General features: G+C 37.5%; 1 protein-coding gene across 6 annotated transcripts in view; it reads right to left on the bottom strand.

Moving 5' to 3' along the window:
- The window catches only part of UVRAG (UV radiation resistance associated), a 298,705-nt gene that overhangs the window by 108,452 nt on the left and 162,847 nt on the right, over window positions 1–27,406 (bottom strand). For all 6 annotated transcript variants that reach the window (XR_011541145.1, XR_011541146.1, XM_008515930.2 and 3 more), the window contains 4 exons: window positions 22,043–22,127; window positions 20,454–20,541; window positions 19,205–19,265; window positions 10,971–11,136 (listed from right to left, as the gene is read on the bottom strand). Coding sequence is in view for 4 of the 6 variants with exons in the window: in XM_008515930.2 (XP_008514152.2) it covers window positions 10,971–11,136; window positions 19,205–19,265; window positions 20,454–20,541; window positions 22,043–22,127 (400 nt within the window). In the remaining 2 variants the exon portion in view is untranslated. The remainder of the gene's footprint in view (window positions 1–10,970; window positions 11,137–19,204; window positions 19,266–20,453; window positions 20,542–22,042; window positions 22,128–27,406) is intronic.

Below are 27,406 nucleotides of genomic sequence, written 5' to 3' on the forward strand. Positions count from 1 at the left end.
GAGGCAAGAGAGAAGGGAAAGAGCGGCATTTCATGCTGTACCTTTTAGAGAAATAACAAACGTTAGGTGAACCAATAGATAAATGGGACTTAAGTAATAAACATTTTCACTGAGAACACAGTGACTCTGCTTTTACCATCATGGCATTTTTCATCAGGTGGCTTTCCCTAAATTCGGAAAAGGGTTATTTTCAGTCTCATATACAGACTGATTTTGAAAAACACACTTCTTCCATCTCCTAAATATTTGCTTAAAAGTACTACACTTCCAATCAGCATAACATCTTCTGGGCTTGGTTTCCTCGGTGGGTCACATCAAAGCAAGTGTGTAGTTAACCTGCTACATAATCTCACTTCATCTTTCAACCTGTTCCTCCATGTGTGACATGAAGGGTTGAATCCTATGACCTAAGAACGTTCTGTCTGCTTCTAAAATACAGTAAGTCTACAATTCTCCATGGACATTCTTTTCATCTTCATTTCTGTTCCATGGCGTACCCTTATAATGGAGCTGGACTATAGACATTTAAGGAAAGTTTTCACATGAACAGAGATTTTTCAACTTAGGTCACATTCCTGTAATCAAGTAGAAAATCCAAAAGAGCAAATAATTTCATTCATTTCAGTAATACTAGTCACCCTGAAAAATATCTGTTTGATTCTATTTTTAAGTTGCACAGCAAGGAAACCAGAAAACCAGAGCGTTTGCTCCACGCTCTTCCACTGCCTCAAGTCATCACATTCATTGTTCAACTCAGAGGTTTGAGTTCTGGGTCACTGAGGGCTCTAAACGCCAGCACCTGAGCAACAACCTAGAATAAAATGAAGATGAAAGGTTATAAGAAATGCTCTAATTTATAGGATAAACAGTAGAAGAGCTGAAAATTAAAGCCACAGCACTTAAGCCTAAGCACGATGTGAAAATCTCCCACTTCTGGAAGGAAGCCATCAGATTTAATCAGATGTCATGAAAGCAAACAGATGCTAATTTAGTGAAAAGAGCAACCATTTCTGAACTCTCTGCATTAAAAATAGCTTGATTAACAAACAGAAGCTGAGCATTTTTATAGGAAGGAATCTATAATTCTTAATATAAGATGTTGTCAACAGGTGTTTAAGTATGCCTGAAGCACGTACCAATAGAAAAATGAAGCGTCAGAATTACAGCAGTCTGAAAACATTTATATTTTCAATATAAGCTTTATACCAACAAAATCCCAGGTGCCAGTCGCTATGCCTACAGAGAATTTGCTACTTATACAAAATAATGTTCGAAGTATTCTAATTGTGTCAAGGAGACACCATCAGAAAAAAATTTCATTCATTTATTCAACACGTCAGTGTCGCCAGGCCAAGAGGTAGGCTGAAGGAATACAGAGACAGGGGATCAGTCTGCTCACAGCCACTCTGTGAATTCCTTTGTCTCTTCCCTCCTGGCAAAAAGCAACCTAGTTATGCTGGAGGGGAAGCTCCAGAAACCTCTAGACATGCCAACGTGACTGCAAGAAAAATAAAAGACTTAAGTCACAGGAGTGGGGACCTATCTGGCCAGCCCCTTTATATATAAATATGTGTGACTGCCTACGTACCCACTCACAAAAAAGGTGAGAGATCATTAAAACAGACCATCCCTCCTCTCATGAGCATCAGATCCGTATGCGTTGACCATGACATGGGCCCAATATTACCTGATTTTGGACATATCACAATTTCTTTGTACTCTAGAATTTCTGTCTCTAAGAGAAATCAGAACCAATGAAAAAAGGTCACTCTTGGAGTTTTAGTCAAGATCTTCCAAAGGAATAAAGTACCAAAAAAAAAAAAAAAAAATCAAGGAAATGGGAAAAGCAGAATTAACATTTCTCTAGGTTCCAATAATTCCAGCACAGAAAAAGAGCTGGCCATCATTTAGAGATTTGTAAAAGCCTTGTCGTGGACAGGCCAGGAAGTTTCAAAGTGCCTGCCAATTATACCACTCCCTATTTCTCCTTCTGAGAACAAAGCAAAAATTTCAGACGTCTTTTGAGGGCTTGAAAAGGCCATATGCTCTGACAGCTATGTCTTAGCTCAGTGACTGTTTAACCCATTCTGAATGTATTATCTAACAGATAGTTAAGTAGCACAATGACAATGACTAATACATTTCAAAAATCACTTTAAAACCCACTTTTCAGTCCTCAGTGAAAGAAGAAAGAAGAGGGGAGAGCATACTGCAGCTCGACTCTAGTAACATTCCTTCAGGTTTTGTGGTCTGAGGCTCAAAATGAAACACAGCAAAGATTGCAGAGTTTCCCTTTACAGTGTGCAGGTGCACAAGCAATGGTTCAGGCAAGGCATCTGTCCAGACCCAGGCTTCAAACAGGCCAGACAACGGAAAGAACTAGCTGGTCTTTTTCTTTCCCTAGCAAAACTGGCTAAATAGGGCTTTGAACTCTAATATCTCACACGCCAATAGCCAGATGAGGCAGGTAATCAGATAGGGCAGAGGCTGAGGATGCTGAAGCCTATTACATTAAATATAATTAGTCCAATGAGTCATTCAATTCCTGTTTTCCATCTCCCATGAAGACCTGATTCCACCTAATACCTTGGAAAGGTTTACATCAAAACTGACACACTCAGGAGAAAAGAAAACCATGACTAATCTGCTTTTTCAGTGATCCAAGCTAAGAATAATTGATAGGTTGATTCAATCAACAACTATAATCAATAAATACATTTTTATATATTTATTTATACATATATGTCATTCCAAACAGGATTTGAAGTGCTTTACTAAAGTGCATAAAACTAGCTAAAATATCTGATGGTTCACAAAATCTAAGACAGCATCATTAACTTATATACCACTAAGAAACGATAAATGCTATCAATCATATTATGACACACCATTAATTCTAAGGTACATCTCATTTTTAGCAATTTAAAATGTCAGAAACATATATATTGGAATCAATAAAATACAATATGTGTTTCTAGTAAAAGGGAGATGACAGAGGCAGAACATAAAATGAGTTCACAAAAACACAATTCTTGTGGTTCTCCTAGCTGCCAAAAAAACCAACCCAAAACCAGGTAATCACCTAAATCTAGCTGGCCTTCCCAGATTACTTAGGAAAATCAATCAATCAATCAGTAAACAAATCATCGCTACTCCTCGCACTGGGGCATACTACTTGGAGTTGCCCACATGTTAAGCTGCTCCTTCACAAATTAAAGTGTGTAGCTGATCTGGGGAAAGAGTATTAATCAAGTTAAGGGATACCTCTCCTTCAAGCTCCCAAAGTGATTTTCCCACGTAACTAATATGTGAAGTCAGGTCATCATGCACAGATTTGATAAAAATCTGAAGAGACACTTAATTTTATTAATATGGAACCTAGGGAAGGGTGACCATTCTCCACCAAACTGCAAGCTGACCTTTGTCAAAGACGTATCTGGTCATGGTTCTCTCTCTTGCTTAAAATCATCTAGGGGTCCTTTCATCCCTTGTCAGTAATGCTCTTCATCATTAAACCAAGAAATGGAATGATGTCAGCAAAATGACAGAGTAGGCAGATCTAAGGACTTGTCCCTCCAGAGATGAATGAAAAAAAATCAAGCAAAACCGTCAGAATCAACTCTGCCAAAACTCTGGAAAACAGTCCAAGGTTTACAACAACCGGCTGAACACTGAATTAAGAAAAAGGAAACTCAAAATCAGAAGGAAAGCTTTGCAGCATTTTTACTGACTCTGTCTCTAACCCCCACTCCAGCTCAGCAGTGGTCTTGAAGACAGCAGCCCGCATTTCCAATGTTGGGGCCCTGATCCCTGGTTCTTAAGGCAGCAGGGCAGATATTCCTCTAACAAAACGTGCGTTTGTCTGTTCTAACTTGTCTAGGGGCCACCTGAAGGATAATGAAGGTGCTTGCCTTTGGCTTGCCTAGTCAGAATTCACTCAGAGGTGAGAAGAAGGGGACATTGTTCAAGATGTAAGGCAAACAACCCACAGCCTCTTATGTAAAACGATTAAGGCTGAGACATACAACAGACTGCCTAAAGCCTGGGAGGAAAAGCTGGGGACAGCTTGAGAAATCAGTGCATTCAAAAATGCCCAGATATACTGGAGAAGACAGAAGGTACTCACATGCCCAGAACAGAATGCATGCTCCAAAAGACCTGAGAAGACCCCAGGCTTTCACCTTTGACTGATCACTAGCTAACTGCAAGAAGTGAAGGCTAAGGCCTTCAGGTCAAAATGATGGATACTAGACAGTTACTCAAAGCTGCACAAAGAAATAAGATCCCAGAAATGGCAACTACATAGGTAAGTAAAAAAGACAGTGTTATGGGTACACAATGTATAAAGATATAATTTGTGACAATAACAACACAGAGGTGTAAACAGGAGCAGACTTTTTATAAACTATTGAAGTTAAGTTGGTATCAATTCAAGCTAGATTTTTATAAATATAGGATATTAATTGTAATCTCCAGAATAACCAATAAGAAAATATCTTAAAAATATACTACTGAAAAGGAAATGAGAAGGCAATCAAAATGGAATACTACAAAAACATCAATTAAACAAACAAAAAAGAGGCAGTAATGGAGCAAATACACAAAAAAGGCACAAAAATGCTGTAAAAAATATGGAAAACAAATAGCCAAATGGCAAAAGTCCTTCCAAAAGTCCTTCCATACCAATAATAAAGTGTAAGTAAATTAAACTCTCCAATCAAAAGGAAAAGATTGGCAAAATGGATAAAAAACATGATCCTAACTATATGCTGCCTATAAGAGACTCAGTTCAAATCCAAAGACACAAATAGGTTCAAAGGAAAAGATATTCCATGCAAATAGCAACCAAAAGAGAGCAGGAGGGGCTATACTAATATCAGACGAAACAGTCTTTAGGTCAAAAATTGTTAGAAGAGGCAAAAAGGTCATTACATATTGATAAAAGGGTCAACTCATCAAGAACAACAACTAAAAACACAGGCAACAAATGACAGAGCTCCAAAATATATGAAGGAAATGTTGACAGAACTGAGGGGAAAAATAGTCCTACAATAATAGATAGAGAGTTTAATACCCCACTTTCAATAATAGAACATCTAGACAGAAGATCAATAAGAATAAAGAAGACTTGATAACACTACAAACCAGCTAAACCTAACAGACATATAGAGAATATTGCATCTAACAACAGCAGAATACATATTCTTCTCAAGGGCATGTGGAACACTCTCTAGGATAGACGATAAGTTAGGCCACAAAACAAATCTTAATAAATTTAAAAATACTGAAATCATACAAGCTATCTTCTCCATCATAATGAATGAAATTAGAAGTCAATAACAGAACAAAAACTAGAAAATTCACAAATATGTCAAAATTAAACAAACTCTTGTAAGCAACTAATGGGTCAATGAAGAAATCACAAGAGAAATTAGAAAATACTTTGAAATGAATGAAAATAAAAACACATCATACCAAAATTCATGAGATTTGGAAATTTATAGGTGTAAACACTGACATTAAAAAGGAAAAATATCACATCGATAACCTAACTTTACATCTAAAGCAACAGAAAACAAAACCCAAAGCTAGCAGAATGAAGGAAATAATAAAGATTAGAGACAAACAAAATAGAGAATAGGAAAACAAGAGAGAAAATTAACGACACCAAAAGTCAGTTCTTTGAAAAGTTCAACCAAACTGACAAACTTTTAGCTAGATTAAGAGAAAAAAAGAGAGAAGACACAAATAACTAAAATCAGAAATTAAAATGGAGACATTATTAAAGACCCCACAGAAATGAAAAGAATTGTAAAAGAAATACTATGAACTGTACGAAAACAAGTTAGATAACCTAGATGAAATGGACGTATTACTACAAACACACAAATGATCTAAATAGACTCAAGAATATAAAAAAATATGGACAACCTATAACAAGTAAAGAAATCGAGTCAGTACTCCAAACCTCCCAACAAGGTAAAGTCCAGGACCACATTGCTTCACTGGTAAATTCACACAAACATTGAAAAGAAGAATTAACAGCAATCCTCAAACTCTCCCAAAAAATAAAAGAGGAGGGAATACTTCCTAACTCATTCCATGAGGCCACTATTACCCACATACAAAGCCAGACAAAGACATCATAAGAAAACTACAAACAATATCCCTTATAAATATAGATGCCAAAATCCTCAAAGAAACACTGGCAAACTGAATCCAACAGCTTATTAAAAGGCTTTTTTGAAAAAATGCAAAAGATGATCCTCAAATTCACATGGAATTGCAAGGGACCTGGAATAACCAGAACAATATTGAGAAAGAAGAAAGTTGGAGGATTCACACTTCCTAATTTCAAAACTTATCATCATATTGACATAAGGGTGGACATACAGACCAATGGACTACAAGTGAAAATCTGAAAATAATCTATGGCTAACTGATTTTTAACAAGTGTGCCAAAGTTATTCAATGAGGAAAGAATAGTCTCTTCAACAAACGGTGAAGAGACAACTATATATCTACATGCAAAAGAATAGAGTTGGACCAATACATCATACCAAATACAACATTAACTCAAAATGGGTCAAAGACCTAAATATAAGAGATAAAATGATAAAACTATTATAAGAAAACATAGGGATAATTCTTCACGATCTTGGATTTGGCAATGGATTTTAGATATGAAACCAAAATCACCAGAAACAAACAAAAAAAACAGACAAATTAGACCTAATCAACATTTAAAACTTTTGTGCATCAAAGGACACGATAAAGAAAGTGAAGGGAAGGAGCGACATCACCATCGTGGTGTAGAGAGCTGTTTCCTTAGTCTCTCCCCGCTAAGTTACAACTAAAAGAACATTCAAAAATCAACAGAAGATTCCCTACAGAGCACAACAGGACCTCTGAGAGACCCACACAGCCATATATCTGAAGGTGGGGATACTGGATCCCAGGAAGGAGTGGAAGGGAGTGAGTGGATCCCCTTCCCCTCCCCAGTGGTAGCAATCTAGGTCACAGGTCCTCATATGGCAGCTGTAGCACAACTGTAAGAGGAGGCAGGGGAGTAGGCAGGACTGTGTGCAAATGCATACGCTTTCAGAGATGCAGTGTGGCCCACAAGAATGCTCCACACTAAGTGGTGCAGCTCAGCCACTGCATGGGAACCCCCACCAAGTGCAGCAGCCCAGGCGAACTGCCTATGAGTCAAGTGGGGGCTGACATGTGCAGAAAAGAAAGTCCCCCCCTCCCCCTACCTAGCACCTAAGCTCAGCCAGTCCCTGACCAAGGCAGTGGATCCATGCCAGAGCACCTGGGTGTGCGTCTGTGACCCACCAAGTGGCTGCAGCCAGCCGGCAAACACAGATGAGCCCTACTGGCACAACTTTCAGCATACACGGCAGGTTCAGAAAACACAGTTCCTGTCCTCCCTCCCCCCAGTGGTGGCATGTGGAATATGTGACCTGATGCTACCACTAAGCACCGGCAAAGGATCATTTCATCAAACACCATGAAGAACTACGATAACACATCAGAGCAGGAGGAAAACGACAAGTCTCCAGAAACCAATCCTGTAGCCACAAAAATGTATAATCTAAAGGACAGAGAATTCAAACTAATTGTCATAAGGAAACTCAATAAGTTACAAGAAAGCTCAGAAAGACAGTTCAAGGAACTCAGGAATAAAATTATTGAGCAGAAAGAATTATTCACAAGAGACTGAAACTCTTAAAAAACCCCAAAAGATGCAGAACACAATGAATCAGATAAAAAAACTACATAGAAACCTTGAAACAAACAGAGCTGATGTTATGGGGGACAGAATTAGTAATTTAGAGGACACAAATTTAGAAATGCTTCAGATGGAGGAGGAGATAGAAGTAAGATATTAAAAGAAAAATGAAGAAGTTCTTCGAGAAACGTACAACTCAATTAGGAAATACAACATAAGGATTATATGTATTCCACAGGGAGAAGAGGGAGAGAAAGGAGAAGACAGCTTGTTCAAAGAGATAATAGCTGACAACTTTCCAAACCTAGGGAAGGAGCTGGACTTACAAGTATATGAAGCCAATAGAACTCCTAATTACATCAATGCAAAAAGACCTTCTCCAAGGCATATAATGGTAAAAATGGCAAAAGTCAATGACGAAGAAAAAATATTAAGGGCAACAGGGTAGAAGAGAATAATCTACGAAAGAACCCCTATCAAGCTTTCAGTGGATTTCTCATCAGAAACCTTACAGGCTGGGAGAGACTGGAATGATACATTCAAAATAATGAAAGACAAAAACTTCCAGCCAAGAATACTCTATGAAGTGAAATTATCCTTCACATATGATGGAGATATAAAAACTTTCCCAGATAAACAAAAGTGGAGGGAGTTCATTGCCACTAGACTTCCCCTACAAGAAATGATCAAGGATGCCCTCATATCTGAAACAAAAAGGCAAAAGTTTACAAAACCTTGAGCAAGGAGATAAATAGATAAAATCAGAAAATTGCAGCTCTCTATCAGAAAAAGTTAGCAAACACTTAATTATAACATAAAGGATAAAGGGAAGGAAAGCATCAAACATAACTATAAACACTTCATTTTATCCAAAAACTCACAATACAAAACAGAATAACTTGTGACAACAATAACTTAGATGAGGAAAATGAAAGGGATAGAACCTGCTTAGGCTAATGGAGATTACAAGGCTATCAGAAAACGGACTATCTCATTTATAAAATCTTTTATACAAACCATGGTAACCACTAAACAAAATCACAGCAGAGACACAAATAGTAAATAAAGAGAAAAATGAGGAAACCATCATAGAAAATCACCAAACTGAAATGGCAGTCAGAAATACAAGGGAAGAGAAATAAGGAGAATATAGAACCAGAAAACAACAGATAGAATGGCCATATTAAGCCCTCATATATCGATAATCACTCTAAATGTAAATGGGTTAAATTTGCCAACCAAAGGACACAGAGTGGCCAGGTGGATTAAAAGACAAGACCCCACAATATCCTGCCTCCAGGAAACATATCTTAGCTCTAACGATAAACACAGGCTCAGAGTGAAGGGATGGAAGATGATACTCTAAGCTAACAACAAAAAAAAGAAAGGAGGTGTTGCCATACTTATATCAGACAAAGCAGACTTCAAGATAAAAATGGCAGTGAGAGACAAAGAGGGGCAGTATACAATGATAAAAGGGACATTCCACCTCTGCTATGATTGTGGATTTCCTTGTAGTTCTGTCAATTTTTGTCCATGTCTGAAGTTATACTTTTAGGGCCATAAATATTTAGAATTGACTGTATTATCATAAAATGTCCCACTTTGTTTATTAACTTGCTTTAATTTTACTTTGTCTGATATAGTATAGTTATACTAGTTCTCATTTGGATAATATTTGCATAATATGTCTTTATTCACTCTTTTATTTTCCATATTTCTGTGCCCTTATATTTGAGGTGTCTCTTGAAAGCAGGATGAGTTTAGATTTTTACTCACATGACAATCTTTATTTTTAACTAGAAAATTAATGACATTCACATTTAATATAATTACAGCATAAGTTTGGGTTCATATCCACAAATTTACTATTTGTTTTGTTTGTCCCAGCTGTTTAATGTTCATTTTCCTTTCCTGTTTTGCTTTCTTTTGAATTAATCAAGTATTTAAAATTTTTTTCCAGGAATCTCCTCTATTAATTTTTGGCTTTTATAAAACAACTCTTCTAGTAGTTATGAGATTATAATATGCATCCTTGATTCATTAGAGTCTAATATAAATTAGCGTCTTTACCGCTTTCCAGACAATGCTAGGATCTCAGAGCTCTTTAACTTCATACCCACTTCCCAGCTTTTATGTTAGTCACGCATTGTAACTCTAAATATATTTTGTGTATAACTGTCTTATATTTAATGAGACATTACCAGTTGATTTAGATAGGCTCATATTTACCCTTTCTGTTGCTCTTGGTTCCTTCTTGCATTTCCACCATGGAAAATGTGCGAGATTACTTTTCTTCTGCCTTCAGTATTTCCCTTAGTAGAGGTCTGCTGGGATGCATTTTCTCAGTTCTGATGGTCTGAAATGTCTCTATTTTGCCTTTATGTTTGAAGGATATATTCACTGGGTGTAGAATTCTAAGTTGGCAGCACTGTTTTACAGTACTTTAAAAATGTCATCGCATCACCTCTTGGCTCCCAATGTTTCTATTGAGAAATTAGCTTCCAGTCTTGCTCTTTTCCTTCTAGGTATTTTTAATATTTTCACTTTGTCTTTGGTTTTCAGCTGTTTTACTACAATTTCCCTAAGTATGTTTGCTTTGTACTTATTTTGTGTTGTATTTAATATTTCTTAAATTTGTACCTTGACGTCTTTCATCAAATTTGAAAAATTGTCATTATCTCTTAAAATACTGCATTTATCCTACGTGCTCTCTTCTCCCTCTCTGTGACTCCAATTATATGTATATAAGGCCTCTTTATTGTGTCCTACATTATATCTAGTACTTTTCAGTATAATCTATCTCTTTTACTTTGGTCAGAATATTTCTACTGATCTATCTTCCCATTCACTAACCCATTTTTCATATATGTACCATCTGCCGTCAAGCCTTTTATCCTCTTCCTGGTTGTCTTTCTGACAAATCTTTAACCATTTCACTTGTTGACTAGCAAGCAACAGGTACTACATGAATATCTGCAGAGTATGTCATACTTGTCCTCTCGAAAGCAAATTAAACTGAAGCCACTTTTGCGATCATTAGCAATTTTAAGCAGCACAGGAGTTGCTCCATTACAATCTAAATGAACGTCTATGTTCTATTTAAAAGAAATGGAGCACTTTACAAAGAATATACAAAACTTGCCACAATGTAGGTCACATTTTAGATTTTTATACCATATTTCATGTTTTACACTGGCTTGATGTTAAAAACATATTAAAAAATAATACTTACTCTCGCTCTTTTTCAGTCAGCTTGTCATTGATATTATCTTTGATTGTTGATCTAGATCCCTTATGAATTATAGGGTATCTGAGGGGCACTTGAAGGAAAAAGGAAATCATGGAGACCAAGTGTGCAGTGTAACCAAGGGCCACAGCAATGCTTCCATCATCTTTCGCTGTAAATTCAAAAGCAGAGGAAAAGAAAACAACTATTCACCTTATAAATGTAACTACAAGATCATAATAAATGAACTTCAAAAGAGATTTTATAAGAAATGACTGGTAAATAAAATAATCACTTATCTAAAAATTCTATGAATTTTATACTAATCTAAACACAGTAATAAGACCTGAAATTTCATCTACTATATTTAAAACTACTTCGCAATAATTAATGTGATGAGATTAACATTTGATACATATTTTAAAAAAGAGTTCTTCGCGCACTCAAATATCCATTACTTTCTTTCCCAGCATTTTTAAAGGCAAAAATAATACTTGAGCCTATTACATGATGTGAAAATTAGTTTTAGAGGTTTAAACATAATGCACTATATAAGCATTATGTATTATTCATTAACAACTTATAAACAATATAGTGGTACTGCCGTACTATTGTAGAACATTATTAATTCTAAGGTGAAGTGAAATAGTATAATGCATCCTTATGCAGTATGTTCTCAATAATCACAAAGATAGCATTGCATAAATGAGTGTGAGGTTTGAGATAGGATGGGGGAAAAACATTTTAAACAGTAAAAGCAAAAGGTCAAAAACCACACTGTTAATATACATCCCCTATTTATGCAATTTAGGTGGAAGCAACTGTTGGAAAAAATGCATGTATCCTATAGTCCAACATAAGCATCTATCATTTAAGAAGTCATGGATAATTACATTTTTAATTCCACATCCAGATTTCTGCTACCACCTACCAAGTGATAAATAATCACCCAGGTACTCAGAGCTGAGAGTAATACAACAAAAAGTTTTAAGCTTGCCCCAGGAAAAAGGAAAAAGTAACTGCTTGGTACACAGTATTCCCAAAATGCTTTAAAAAGTTCACACACAAATGCACACACACACACACTAAAAGATTTAACACAAAATCTGGAATAAGTCTGGCTAGAGAAAGGCTGAAATGATCGAGATAACCTTAGGTTGAGTATTCTCTGATTTCTATGGGTACCTTTAACTTCAATTATTAGCAATATTTTCCACATTTTTCTTTTATATTTATACTTAGTTATCTAAGCAATACCTTCTTATTGTAGAAATGCCATTATACTCATCTATTCCTCAGTGAATTCTCTACCCTGACTACCATAGCAGACACTTGTTTTCTCTCTGATCATACTATAAAAATAGGTAATTTGTATTATATACTTTTATTCCATCAAGAATTGACCACAGCAGTTTAGCTATGACAATCATTCATTCATCAACAATTACTAAGCTGGGCACCTTTTATATGGTATTTCATTCATTTTACAGATGAAGAAACTAAGGCTCAAAGAGTTAAGGAAACTGTCCAAAGTCATACAGCTAGTACACAGGCTGGCCTGAGAGACCCAGGCCTCTGTTTTGTTTTGCTTTGTTTTTTGAGGAAGATTAACCCTGAGCTAACATCTCTTTTTGCTGAGGAAGGCTGGCCCTGAGCTAACATCCGTGCCCATCTTCCTCTACTTTATACGTGGGACGCCTACCACAGCATGGCTTTTGCCAAGTGGTGCCATGTCCGTACCCGGGATCTGAACCCCAGGCCGCTGAGAAGCGGAATGTGTGCACTTAACTGCTGCGCCACCAGGCTGGCCCCCCACGGCTCTGTTCTTAAGCACTCTACCATACTGTCTCAGAATCTGACTGTGGAATAGATAACATTTTTTAACTTGGGAGTCTAGAACATCTCAAGCATATGACACACATGTACCACCTGAGTTTCTTCACCTTTTCTAGTAAGGGCAAAAAACACATAAAAAGTCTTCGAGTCCTTAGGTGACTGGCACAGTGCTTGACAGAGAATGGGCTTTTCAACTAATGTTTGATGTTTTCTCAAATCAAACTGATGAAAAAAATCAAACAGAGTTCATTTCAGCTTACCAAGTCATGCCCTAATTGACTAGAATTCTAACTATTTTTAGAGACCATGTCCTCTTGCCCCAGTCCCACTCAAGTACCTTCAGTCCTACAACACTTTACTTCTGCTAAAATGTCTATCACACTACCTTAAAGACTAAAATTACCATACATTGTAAGTTCATTATATTATAATTTAATCATCATATCATATAAGAGCTAGGAGAAACCTTAGAAATCACTGAGTCTGATGCTACCGATTCAGAGATGAGAAAAATGAGATTCAGGTGGTATATGTGACTTGGTCAAAGCCATACAGGCAAAAATCATGTGGGATGGACTAAGAGGGAGAATTGTGTCTACACCCTAGCCCCCAAAATATCTATCCCGGAAGTCACAGCTGAGACGGTGAGTTCCATCAGAGGTCACTGAATCCTGCCACTTGCTTTCTGTAAAGAATAGGGCTTACTGAGGCTGGCTCCGTGGCCTAGTGGTTAAGTTCACGCACTCTGCTTCAGCAGTCCAGGGTTTTGCTGGTTTGAATCCTGGGCACGGACATGGCACCGCTCATCAAGCCACGCTGAGGTGGCATCCCACCACAACTAGAAGGACCCACAATTAAAATATACAACTATGTACTGGGGGGATTGGGGGAGAAAAAGAATAAAGGAAAAAAAAAGAATAGGGCTTATCAAATTTAAAATATTCCTATCAGTAAAAGAACTCGGTCTTTCAGAAGCTTCTTTTGAGGGGAGAGAAGAAGAGGACCGATAGGAATGAAGGATAATACCACACTAAGTTCAGACTTCCTTGCATGTGCTTTATACGAAGCTCTTTCTTTCCTGTACGACTTGACAGAAAAAGATTTGAAAACTTCCAGAAAGATTTGAAATCAGCCTTCCAAATAGGTCAAATGCAAACTATGAATGGTCAAAATCTTCTGTCCAACGCTAAACACTCAAGAATCTATATTTTTTTCCATATCACTAAAGGGGTAACACTAAAGAATTATATTTGCTTGCTTTGAGACTATATTCACATATATACGGAAAGAACAAAAATTGTTCTTCTAACATCACCTCCCTTCAATGATCAACACAATTTTGCTTAAGTTTAAAGATAAAAAGGTATCTCTAAGAGAAGTCTTAGAGATACACGTGCAACTCAAAAACCAAAAAGAAACAGCAAAAGCTGAAAACTGGTTAACATCGGAGATCAGCTTTGACTCGAGTTATTCACACTCACCACTGTTTCCACCACAGGACTCCCCGCTCCATCCATTAAAAACCCTAGGTTGTTTCCCATTTCAGATCATAGTGCTCAGTCATGGCCTCACTGTTAAACACTGTGGTGTTGGATTTCCAATATCGAAGGTTTATATTAAAAAGCATTTTAAAAGGACCACGGGTGAGGCATTACAGGGCCCAAGGGTATTCCGATACTCTCAAAAGGAAAACCACCTCCCGGGAGGGAAGTCACTTTCATCACCCCAAGACCGCTGACCCTCCAGTGGGAAAACGTGAGCTCGTGTGGTTAATTATGGCTATTGCTGGCCAGAAACCTCAGATGTCACATTCTGTTGCCAACCACTTTAGCTAAAAAACCAAAGGGTTTAAGGTTTCCAGCATTCCAAGATCTAAAAGATTTTTTACCTGCCAAAGCCAAAACCTGGCTCTCTGCGGTGTACTTTTCCAGGAAGCATTAATGACATCCCTAACACCGAATGCAGAGCAGAGGTTTGTGCTCCTTACGTTGCTCTGGGGGTTAGAAAGGTCGCAGATGATAGCTCTGTTGGTGAGAAGCTGGAGGGGGAGTGGGAGAATTCAGGGAAGGACAGGAAGACTGTAAGACTCAGGTATGTGAAAAAGATCCTGATTAAAACAATGTTTTAAGGGGCTTAAAAACAAAACAAAAATCTGCAGTTTCTTCTTAATAAATATTTCTCATTTGTTTCTTTTCTTTTTTAAGATCGGCCCTGAGCTAACATCTGTTGCCAATCTTTTTTTTTTCCTTCTTCTCCCCAAAGCCCCCCAGCACATAGCTGTATATTCTAGTTGCAGTTCCGTCTACTTCTTCTATGTGGGACACCTCCTCAGCATGGCTTGATGAGTGGTGCTAGGTCCGCACCCAGGATCCAAACTGGTGACATCCTGGGCCACCGAAGTGGAGCGAGCAAACTTAACCACTCGGTCACACTCCTAGCCCCTCATTTGTTTCTTAAATGTAGGTAGTTACTCAAGACTACAGCTTTTGTGTAATTTTTATGATAAACTGCACAAATACACAACAGCCGTGACAACAGTATAATTAAATTCAAATGTCCCTTTGACTTATGTGTTGGACAAACTATTAATATTCAAACGCATCCAAGTACAATAAGTGATCTAAAAGCTCTTACCATCCTGCCTTCCCAATCACTGAGGCAGCTGATTCGTTAAGGAACCAAGCACCCACTGATCCAGACAGGACAAAATATTTAAGATTCTAATCACTGCCACAGCATCTATGGAATCATTCCATGTTCTCAATGAGACACTGTTTGACATATGGACTCTCCTTTCCAAGAAATCATGCCTGCATAAAGGGATACAGACACAGAAGGAAATCTGGGTCTCATTACCACAAAAGGCTCTTGTGTTATGGATTACTTAAAAACACACACAAACATTTTTTTTTATGAGAAATGTCTCGGTCAATGGAACGCAAATGAATACCCTTTGCTGGACAACTTTCTCCCGTCGTGTCCCAGTCTCTTTGGAGTACTCTAACAGTAACTTACCCATCGAGAAACGCAAGGTAAATGCTGGACCCCTGTGGCACAGTTTCAAACAGCACCAACCCACGCAATGTAAAGGCTATCCCAGCAAAGCCCCCTGAATGTCACAGAATAACCAGTTCAGAGTTCCCTCACTAGAGGAAGCTTCTGCTACAGAACACTAAAAAGCTGTCAGAAGTTTGGAAGAGATTATTATTCAAAACAAGGAAGAAAACTGCATCGTGACAGGAATAATAGGGCCAGCAAGGGATGACTTCAGCTCTGCCACTGGCTAGTACAGTCTTTAGAAAAATTAATCTCTCTGAGCCTCAATTTTCTTGTCTTAAAAAAATTGAGTGTAATTCTTTCTTTCACAGAAGGAATTAATTCTCGCAGTTGGGAGGATTAAATAAACAAGATAGCGTCATGCATGATGTTCCATGGTACCATATTTCTATTCACCCAACCAAAATCTCCCCCCTGCCCTTCTTTCAACAGAGGAATACATTTCATCTTTTAAGAGACTTTAAGCATCTTCTTCTCTGTAAAGGTTTCCCTGATTCCCTCCTAATAGAACTGATTATTCTCACTTCTTTGAGTCCCATGTACCTGGTACAAACTTCTCAGTGCCTGGCACAGAGCATGAATTCAACAAATATTTCTTGATTGGCTTGATGGCCTCAATTAGACTGAAATCTCACCAAGGGAGGACCACTGTCTTAATCGTCTTTGTATGCTCTCAGCCCCTGGCACAGGAAATGACACAGACAGGGCACTCAGTAAATTCAGTATACGGAAGTGCCTTACAGAAGGCTAACGTAAGATTTTGAAGTCCAATACTACCATATGTGCTTAATAAAATTTCTGATTCCTAGGAGTCATGGGGAGTGAGTAGGGCCTCACAGTAAAATTAAACATTTATTTCATTTTTCAGCAATTGCACTAAAAAGCAAAACTAATTTTTTTAAAGAGTAGGAAGAATGTATTCAGCTTCTTGGGCATACTAACCCTAGACAGCTAATAAAAGTTATGAAAAACTATGAAACAAAGCACTTCAAAGAAAACAAAAATAGAATGAAGAAACAACCCAGAGTGGATTAAGTGACAGTCCACCAATACTGATAGCCCTGCTTCCCTTCCTGCCTCCCTTCAAATTATCCTGTATTTAGCAGCCAAAGTGACTTTCAGAAATATCAATCAGCTCTTATCATCCCCCTTCTTAAAGTCCTTCAGGGGTTTCCCACTCCACTGAGAACAAAACAGAAACTCCTTACAGTGCCCTCCAGGCCCTGGCGGACCTCTCCCCCCCCCCCCCCCCACATGTAACTCTGCCCCTTGCTCACTAGGCTCTAGCCACACAGATCTGGTCTGGGGTTTTCTGTCTTTCCTTCTTTCCCACCTTCTTTTCTTTCTTTCTCTTGCACTAATTCCAATTACATTTATTGAGCACCTACTATGTGAAAAGCTCTTTCAAATGTTATCTCATTAAATCATCACAATGAATTGGAGATGTAGATATTACCTGATTTTACAGGTGAAGAAATTAAGCTCTAAGAGATTACATGATCTGCCCCAAATACGGGTCTTTTCTTCCATACTCCCCACCCTGAGTTTTTCAGACATATCAAGCCTCTTCCTCCATCATGACGGTTGTACTTGCTACTCCCTCTTTTAGGAATGCTCCTTCTCCAGCTGTAGTACAGTCGGTTCCTTTCAGCCTGCAAATTTTCTGCTGAATGTTTCTCCTCCGCGAGATCTTCTCTGACTGCTGTATCTAAAGTAGGTTTCCTTATTCTCTATGATAGCATGTTCCTTTATGAAATACTTCTTAAATACTTATTTTCTTGTCTATTGGCTGTCTCCCTCAACAGCTTATATGCTCCATTAAAGGAAAGAACATATTTGTTTTCCCCACCATTATATCTTCAAAACGCAGCACAGTGCCAGGCATACAGGTGCTCAATTAATATTTTTCCAATGAATGAATATTCTGTATCCCTGGAACCTGGCACAGGGGTGAACATACTCAACGGGTTTGTTGAATGAATGAATGAACAAATGAGGAAAAAGATGTAACATGGGCTTCAAGACTCCATAACTTTGCCTAAAGTTAACACCAAAGCATATCCGTGTGACTTACAGAGACTGGAGGGAACATCGGACAAACCCCAGCAAGGTCATTTCCCAGCTTTGTGGCCTCAAGCAAGTCACTAAATAGTTAACTTACACATTGTAAAATGAGATTACCCACCTTTCTTATAGGTTTCCATTGTTTGTTTTTGTGAGGATTATAGATAAGGCAAAATGTCATGCTTTTACAGATATAATTGTCACAACAATCATGTAAAACAGGTAGGACATAAATTATTATGTTCAGACTGTTGATTAGAAAATCAACTCAAAGCTTAGATGGCTTGCTCCAAATTACATGGTTTCTAGAAGGGAACCAGCACTTGAATATAAGTTTTCCTATTCCTGTCTTATCACTCTTCTTATAACATGTCCCAACTACTTGTAAGGGCTGTTGTAAAGGCCAAAGGCGGCAATAAATTAAAATAATCTTAAATGTTAAAGGACCACAAATAACATTTTCTTTCTAAGGAAATGGAAGAAAGTCCCAATCAAAACTAGTAATGCTCTCTTCTTGAATGATTTCTTCTCAAATAGATAATATGACAGCTTTGAGAGTAACCTATAAAGCTATTTAACAGGCCTCAAAGCATTGTTTAGGGTAGGGGGAAAGGACCCACTCTGCTGACGATAAAAAAAAAAAATCTCTTTACCAACATGCCAAATAAAACAAGTTCTTTTCTTGGGCATACTGGTAAAGAGATGAGGAAAAGTAAAATATTTTTTTAAATAGTAATTACTATGAATCATAGTCTATAATATCTTTAATGTAAATTTTTTTTAATTAAAAGAGGACAGAAATGATAGTACAAGTTTAATCTGTGGTAGTGGGAATGTCATAAAATTAAATTTTCAAATACTTTTCATGTCAGCAGAAATATGATTTTCTAAATAACAATGGAATAGATTACTGTTTGTCATTCTTCCACTCCCAACCACACACAAAATTCTCATGAAAGTCAAACCAAAAGTATAGGGAGATTATTGGTGTTCTTAAGAATCCTACTGTCTGATTTTCTGAAAGCCCACTTAAAAACTATTTTCTTTTAAATTTCAAATATAAGGTTCAACAATTTTTTTCCCATGATTAGACCAAATATTCTCTTTAGTCTCTCATCAGGGAATCTTGAATTTCTACTTACAACTGGGAAGGATCAGAAGGTCCAAAAACCTTTCTGGATAAAGTGCTAGGCAACCAACATTTCACGATATCACTATTTTCCCTGTGGCACACCCATATATTATATACACCAAATCTTTGGAAATTAAAAGAAATAAAGTACCTTGAAAGTCCTCAGAATTGGGCAACTTTACACCACATACAAAGTAATCCTTATGCTCATTCTGTGAATATAACCAAAGAATAAAATCAATTCTTTCTTTGTATAAAGCAAAGAAACTCTAAGTCAAATCTCAAAGGATTCAGCAGGTCAGTGTTACTTCAAAGACAATACTCTCCTAGACTCAAAATATTATCATAATTGTTGAAGCTGGATGATGAGTACATGATGATTCATTATACTACTATATCTGTATACATACTTGAAACTTTCTATAATATAAACATTTAAAACATCATGTCTAAGGAAAAAGCCATGTAAAATTTTTATTATAAAAATATCTTTTGATCAATTCATAGCTAAGCTATAAATGAAAATTTTTTAATGGAATTAACAAGATTCTATGAGTAACCTAAAGTCCTATTAGCTTTCCTCTCAGAAAATTAGTCTTTTATATCTCTTTTCATTATAAAGAAAACAAAACCATCAAATTTAGCAGATTTAGTTCTCTAAAAAGGAAACAATTAATTTTATTGAAGTTTTACTTTTTGCATTTACTCTAAGAAACTAGATTCAAAAACTTAACATTCTGATAGCTATCCCAGGAATGGCTTAGGCAAGACTAATAAATAGAAATTAACCAGGACTTATATTTTAAAAGCAGTGCACAGGTATATGCGTGTATGCATCAGAAACAGTGGCAGTGGATAATGCGGTTGAGTGAAAAGATCCTAAAGAAACCAGAAATAATTTGGCATTCTTTCAGATGAAGATGAGTGAATCATACCACCAAACTGATGTAACAAATCAAATGGTGGATCCTAATGCCAACTAAGTCTAAATCTACTTTTTAAGTAGCTATTAGCTTCTGAATGAATCATGACAGAGTATGTGATTAAGAATAGAGCAATGAGTTTTTTCATTAAGAGGAAATTGAAAACAGAAATCATCTTAAAAAAAAAACAATTCTGGGGCCAGCCAGGTAGCATAGTGGCTTAAGTTCACGTGCTCTGCTTTGGCCGCCCACGGTTTGCAGGTTTGGATCCCCAGCACGGACCTACACACCGCTTATCAAGCCGTGCTGTGGCAGCATCTCACATATAAAATAGAGGAAGATTGGCACATATGTTAGCTAAGAGACAATCTTCCTCAAGCAAAAAGAGGAAGACTAGCAATAGATGTTAGCTCAGGGTCTATCTTCCTCACACACACAAGAAAAACCCCACAACTTTCCAGAAAATTTGAAACTTACCAAATCAATAGGGTAAATGTAGGAAAGCTCAGACAGCAACTGCCTGCAACGAATTGTCAACTGAGCGTTGGTCTTCACAAAGAGTTCTCTAATGAGAAAAGAAAAAAGCACATTTGTTAAAAAAAATATGCTTGCATGGTTTTAACATTTATTTCCACAAAATCAATGCAGAGGGAAGATTAAATGGTCTGTACTAGGCCACAGAAATTCAGAAGTAGAGGCAAGAATAATAGCTAACATGAGTCCTGACCCATCTCTAAATACTATCAATTGAGCTAACTGTGCACCGAGGCCTAATACGTGTGCCCAGCACCACACCAAGAGATATAAACCGCACAAATCAGCACTGACTGAGCCCCTCTACCATATGCCAGGAGCTCCACAAATGGCTTTACTTAATTATTCTAGCAACTCTCTTAGGTTGATATTATTGTACCTATTGTAAACAAGGAACCAAGATTCAGAGGGGCTTAGTGAGCTGAGCAAGGTCTCATTTAATCTGGCGCCAATCTGATTTCAGGAAATATCCATACATATTTCCTCAGAAAACTATGCTATTTTTCACTCTCAGCTACATGTTATAAGTACCTCAAAAAATAACCTGCCACACTGTAGAAAAATGATAGAGTAAAAAGAACAAAGAAGCAAAAGGCTGTGGCACGAGATGAGTCAGCTCCTCTCTCGAACCGCTTAAGAAACACGACCAACAGATAAAATACCCACCGAACAAATTTCTGCTCAACAACGGGACAAACAGCGACTTCCCTGAGCCGTGTCCTCCTATCCGCGAACTGAGAGAATTAGACTAGACAATCTCCAAGGTCCTTTCCAGGTCTAACATTCCTGGACCCTCAACTGCTAAGGTTTCTCAAAGAAAAATGCAAAATGGGGTGACCTTCCAGGAAAAGTGAGTGAAGATGAGCAAAAGAACAGAGGTAACAAAAAATTAAGCATGTGCTGGAAAAAATAAAGGGAAAAACGATTCGCATTTGTTGAACGAACGCTGTGGAGCAACTGAAATTAGCTGCAGTTGTATAGCGCCAATTTAGTGAAGGTTTACTTGGAAGTTAAGCAAAACAATCAGCGCCCGTTCTTAAGAAGAGAAAAAATAACGGCAACAATAGTATTTTAAGAGAAGAGATCTGATAACAACATGGAGCATGACCTGGAAAGTGGAGAGACTGACGAGAGAGACTCTAGGAGCTCCTGAGGTAATCCGAATGAGCGATCAGGAAACAGCAGTAAGTCTGAAGAAATTACTGAAGGAAAAACTGTCAGCTACACCACACAGAGAAGACAGGAAGAGAAGACTCAAACATGAAGTCGTGGTGCTCTGGCCTTGAAAACCAGACGGACACTGTCCACCCTCCTAACTATGACTATATTCTAGGAGCTCTCACAACTGCCTCTAGCACAGTGCGTGACACACAGGAGGTGCTTCATAAATATCTGTTGAATAAACGAACGTGGTGCTGAGGTGTGCGGAATATAAATTAATACCAGCCACTTCTGAAGAATGCTGTTTTTCCAAATCCTGCCCTCAAGGTAAACTCAACACTCACGATGATTCCTCTCAGCGTTGCGCTTACCTTTTCGCAGTACACTCTTTCCTCAACTCGTTTAGGGATTCCTTCTGGAGCTGAAGCTTGAGGTGCTCAGCTGAGAACGCACTTCCTAGAGAGAGACGGAAGGAGACAATTCTGGATGGAACACTGCAGACAGGAATGCTCAGCCCAACCCAGCCTGCAGAGCCAGTCCCTGACTGTGGGCGGGAAACAAAGAGTTCAAAGGCAAAGTGGGCCGGGTACAGAGGTCTTCCGGGGGATTAAGTAGAAGAAACTTCCCTACTGGTTCAATTTTTACACAAGTCCAGCCTCCAGCAGGAGTCAAAGAGCAAGTGTCTAAGGTTCTCAGTCTATAATTTCTGGACCGCTTACCAAGAAACTCTGATGAGACTTCAAAATTCAAACAACTTCTTTTATTTTAAAAACAGCGGCTGTGAGCGTTAATGATGATCCAGTAAAGGTTCGTCATTGTAACAAGTGTACCGCTCTGGTGGGGGATGCTGATACTTGGGAAGGCTGTGCACATGTGAGGGTTGGAGGTCTATGGGAAATCCCTGTACCTTCTGCTCAATTTTGCTATGCACCTAAAACTGCTCTAAAAAAATAAAGTTTATTCTTTTTTAAAGTGGTTAGGGGCTGGCCCCATGGCTGAGTGTTAACTCCACACACTCCGCTTCAGCTGCCCATGGTTTCGCCTCCTGGGCACAGATGTGGCACCACTCATCAAGACATGTGAGGTGGCGTCCCACACAGGACAGCCAGAAGGACCTGCAACTAGAATGTACAACTAGGTACTGGGGGGCTTTGGGGAGAAGAAGAAGAAGAAAGGAAAGATTGACAACAGATGTTAGCTCAGGTGCCAATCTTTAAAAAATAAATAAATATAAATAAAACTGGTTAATTTCTTTTCAACCACAAATGCTATATAACATTATTATTGAAAATGCATAAAGTAGAGCAGAAAAACTTGCCTGCATTTTAACTATCATAATGTAGTTCATAAATATAAGTCGTTTTTTAGGAACTTTCATCTTGTTCATGAATATAAGTAGTTTTTAGCCACAATCACAGTGTGCAGGAAACGTATATTCTGATTTTTCCATATTATGTCACAAGCAGTTGTACATGTTGACAGATAGTGTGAGTTATAATGTTTAATGGCTGTGTAAAGTTCAACCCCATGGACGTGAATTATAGGAATAGTCCACGTTTTAACTGATACCGCATACCTCACTCCCATTACAGGGCGTGTAATTTCCTTTAAGTGTTTACTTTAGCACAGCAGTGATTAATATTTGTGTTTATATGCCTGATTTTTTTTGTATTTATACCAACTTTTGGAACTTCCATTTCCCTTTATGTGATCCTAAAATCCTTTTGCATCTTCCTACTCCAAGAAAACGAGAACGTCCTACATTCTTGACAATCTAGGCCTGGTACTCCAGAGGTTCTGAAGCACAGAGAACAGTCTTAGATCCTGACACACTCTGCTCCAGACCTCATACGGGAGTTTAGTTTCATGAACTGTGATCCAACAGGAAAAGCTGCCCTTAACTCTTCTCTACATCTCCTATGGGGAGGAACAAGAAGTAGGTTAACTGATCAGAATACAGTTTGAGGGGCCGGCCTGGTGACGTAGTGGTTAAGTTCACGCACTCTGCTTTGGCGGTCAGAGGTTCGCAGGTTTGGATCCCCAGTGCGGACCTACACACTGCTCACCAAGCCATGCTGTGGAGGTGTCCCACACACAAAATAGTGGAAGATTGGCACGGATGTCAGCTCAGCAACAATCTTCCTCAAGCAAAAAGAGGATGATTGGCAACCGCTGTTTGCTCAGGGCCAACCTTCCTCAAGAAAAAAAAATACAGTTTGAACCTTAGTGCTAAATTCACCAATCCCAAGTAATTATATCAACATATTTCTAAGCATCCTAGTCTTCTCTCTCAACTGTATTTAAATGACCAGTAAGTTGGTAACTCGGTCCCAAAAAGAGAACTTAATCGAGGAACACCACCTATCTTCTTTAGGCTCAATGCAATTCCACCCCAAATCTTCACCCTCAATGATTTCAGAAGACATTTAGCTTGACAACCTCTACCCTCTACCTTGTATACTTTTACTAGATTGCACATGAATTCTTCTACCACTGCAGAAATTTGCAACAGTATTCTTCACCTCAGACAAATCAGGCCTCTTCAACTCTCATGCTGCCAGTGTAACCACAAACAGGGAACAAGGAACAAGGAACAAAAAAATAGGAGCAAGACTGATCTGGGCTTCAAAATGTATGTACCCTCCTCAGTTTTGAAGACTCATTAGAACATATTACATGACCAAAAGAAAAAAGAACCCTGCAAAGTGAAGGAAGGAAAATTAAATTAAAAAAATATACTAGCCAGCTAACAAACAGCAAAATGTTAACAATAGGTAGATTGGGTGAGGAATATAGGTGTTCTCTGTATCTTATTTTTGCAATTTTTCTGTAATTCTGAAATGATTTCCAATAAAAAGAGTAGGTCCAAACCCAGAAAGCAGTCGCCCGAGAGGCTGCGGTTCTCCCCAGGCTTCAACCGAGCTAAGGCTTCAGAATGCACACCGGCACCGTCTCTCCAAAACACATCAGGGTCAAAAGGGAACACATCTCATCGGTTACGGGATGGGCCCTGGAGCAGAACTGAATGAGTCTGGTCCAGTTAGGCTCAGACAGAGAAAAACTAAGTATTTGAAGATACCTCAGAAAACTCAACCTAAATTCCACAAGTCCCTTCATAAGGAGTAATAATCTGAGGCATTAATGGGCTCAATCTCCTTAGATGTTGTTCAGGTTCTATATTATCAGCCTGAATACTACATGGTTGGTGCTGTATCCTTCTAAGGGCATTACATGTAGAAGCAATGATGTCCATCTTTAAGACAATGCAGATGTCCTGCTTCCCATCTAAATTTCTCCCCGGATTTAGCACTGATTGGCGTCTTCTGCTTGGATCAATCTTAACTATGAAGGTTGCAAAATAATATTATTCCAACTCTAGTACTCCCTCCATATTTTTCAGTCAGTACTTAGCATTCTTCTCTAAGCAAGAGCACTCCCTTCTCCATTAGCTATTTATTATCAATATGGATTCCACTTTATTTTTCAATGATTTATAATTCATTACTGTATATAATTTTAGTGCTCAAGTCGTCCTAGATTTGGCCAATGGGGCTCTCTTTAGCCTTGCTCCAGGGTCCTTGTGACAGGCTATCATTGTGTTATTCAAAACATTACTTTATTATCATTTTAATTTCTGTAGGAATTGTAGTGACGTCCTCTCTTTCATTCCTGATATTGGTAATTTGTGCTTTCTCTCTTTTTATTTAGTCAGTCTGGCTAAAGGCTTATCAATTTTATTGACCTTTTCAAAGAGCACCTTTTGTTTTCATTGATATTCTCTACTCTTTTGTCTTCAATTTCACCGATTTCTCCCATTATTTCCTTCCTTCTGCTTGATTTGGGTTTAATTTGCTCTCTTTTTGTAGTTGTTAGGGTACAAGCTTAGATTATTGATTGAAGACCTTTCTTCTTTTCTAATATAAGCATCAAATGCTATAAATGTCCCTCTAAGCTTGCATCCCTTGAAATGTCGATGCTATATTTTCATTTTTATTCAGTTCAAAGTATTTTCATTGTTATTTCTTCTTGACCCATGGTTTGTATGTATATGTGTGTGCGTGTTGTACAATTTCCAAATATTTAGAATTTTGCAGATATCTTTCTGTTAGTGATTTCTAGTTTATTTTGGTGAGGGACTACACTTTGCATTATTTTGATTCTTTTGTATTTGTTTCTTTTTTGATATCAAATATGGCCTAACTGAAAGTTCCATGTGTACTTGAAAAAAATGTATATTCTGCTGGTGCTCAATTAAGTCAAGTTAGTTGACGGTGTTGTTAAGGTCTTCTATCCTTACCGATTTCTGATTTTCTCTCTACTTGTTCTATAAATTACTGAGAGATGAGTGTTGCAGTTTCCAACTATAATTGCAGATTCGGCTATTTCTCCTTTCAGATATATATAGACACAGATACAGATGTAGATAAGCTCTGTAGTTATGTTCATACATATTTAGGATTGCTCTGTCTTTTCATAACTGACCTCTTTATTATAATGTAATAGTCATCTTTATTGCAGATAATATTCATTGTTCTCAAGTCTACTTTGCCTGATACTAACATAGCCACATTAGCCTTCTTTTGATTAGTATTTGCATGGTGTATTTCCATTCTTTTACTTTTAATCTACTATATCTTTATATTAAAAGTAGGTTTCTTACAGATAGCATTTAGTTGGGTCTTTTTTTAATACATAAAATCTGGATTTTGATTAAGGTATTTGGCCCATTCACACAATATAATCATTGATATATTTAGATTAAGATCTCTATCATTTTGCTAGTTGTTTTCTACATGTTCCATCTGTCTTTGTCCCTTTATCCCACTTTTTTAATGCTTTTGGATTTAGTATTTTTTAATGATTTCCTTATTCTTCACTATTGGCTTATTCCTACCTCTATCTTAAATTTTTAATGGTTGCCCCAGAGTTTACAATATATACTTTAATTAGTAACAATCTACCTTCACATAATACTATACCACTTCATGTAGGGTATAAAAATCTGAAAATAGTGAACTCTCAATTCTTCCCTTCCATACTCTTTAAATTCTTCATACATTTTAGTTTATGCATGTAATAAGCCCCAAACATTGCTATTTTTGTGCTAGAAAATCAATTGTCTTTTAGAGCAATTAAAAATAAGAAAAAATGTCTTTATAACATCTTCATTTCAACCATTTCTGGAGATCTCAATTTTCTTGTGTAGAACCAAGTTTCTGTCTGGTATCATATTCCTTCTGCTGAAGAATTTTCTTTAACATTTCTTGAATTGTAGGACTGCTGTTGATGAATTATCTTAGTTTGATCTGAAAGAGTCTCTGCGCTTTAGTTTGGGTAATTTCTATTGTCCTGTCTTCAAATTCAATGATTTTTTCCTCAGTTGTGTCCAATCTACTGACGAATTTGTCAAAGGCATTCTTATCTGTTATTGTGTTTTTTATTTATAATATACCCATTAGATTGTTTCTTATAGTTTCCATCTCAACTGAAATTTACCATCTGTTCATGCATGTTATCCACCTTTCCACAAAAGCCTGAAGCAATTAATCATAGTTATTTTAAATTCCCTCTCTGATAGTCCCAACAACTGAGTCATTTCTGAGTATTTTTCTGTTAATTTCTTCTCTTGACAATGTTCTATTGTTGATAGTGGTAGTGATGGTTTTTTGTTTTGCTTTGTTTTTGCTTTTTTTGGTGTCAAAAATTTTGATTGAAAATTGTCCCATTCACAACAA

This window comes from Equus przewalskii, chromosome 6 (assembly GCF_037783145.1).
Source record: "Equus przewalskii isolate Varuska chromosome 6, EquPr2, whole genome shotgun sequence".
Taxonomy (NCBI): Eukaryota; Metazoa; Chordata; class Mammalia; order Perissodactyla; family Equidae; genus Equus; species Equus przewalskii.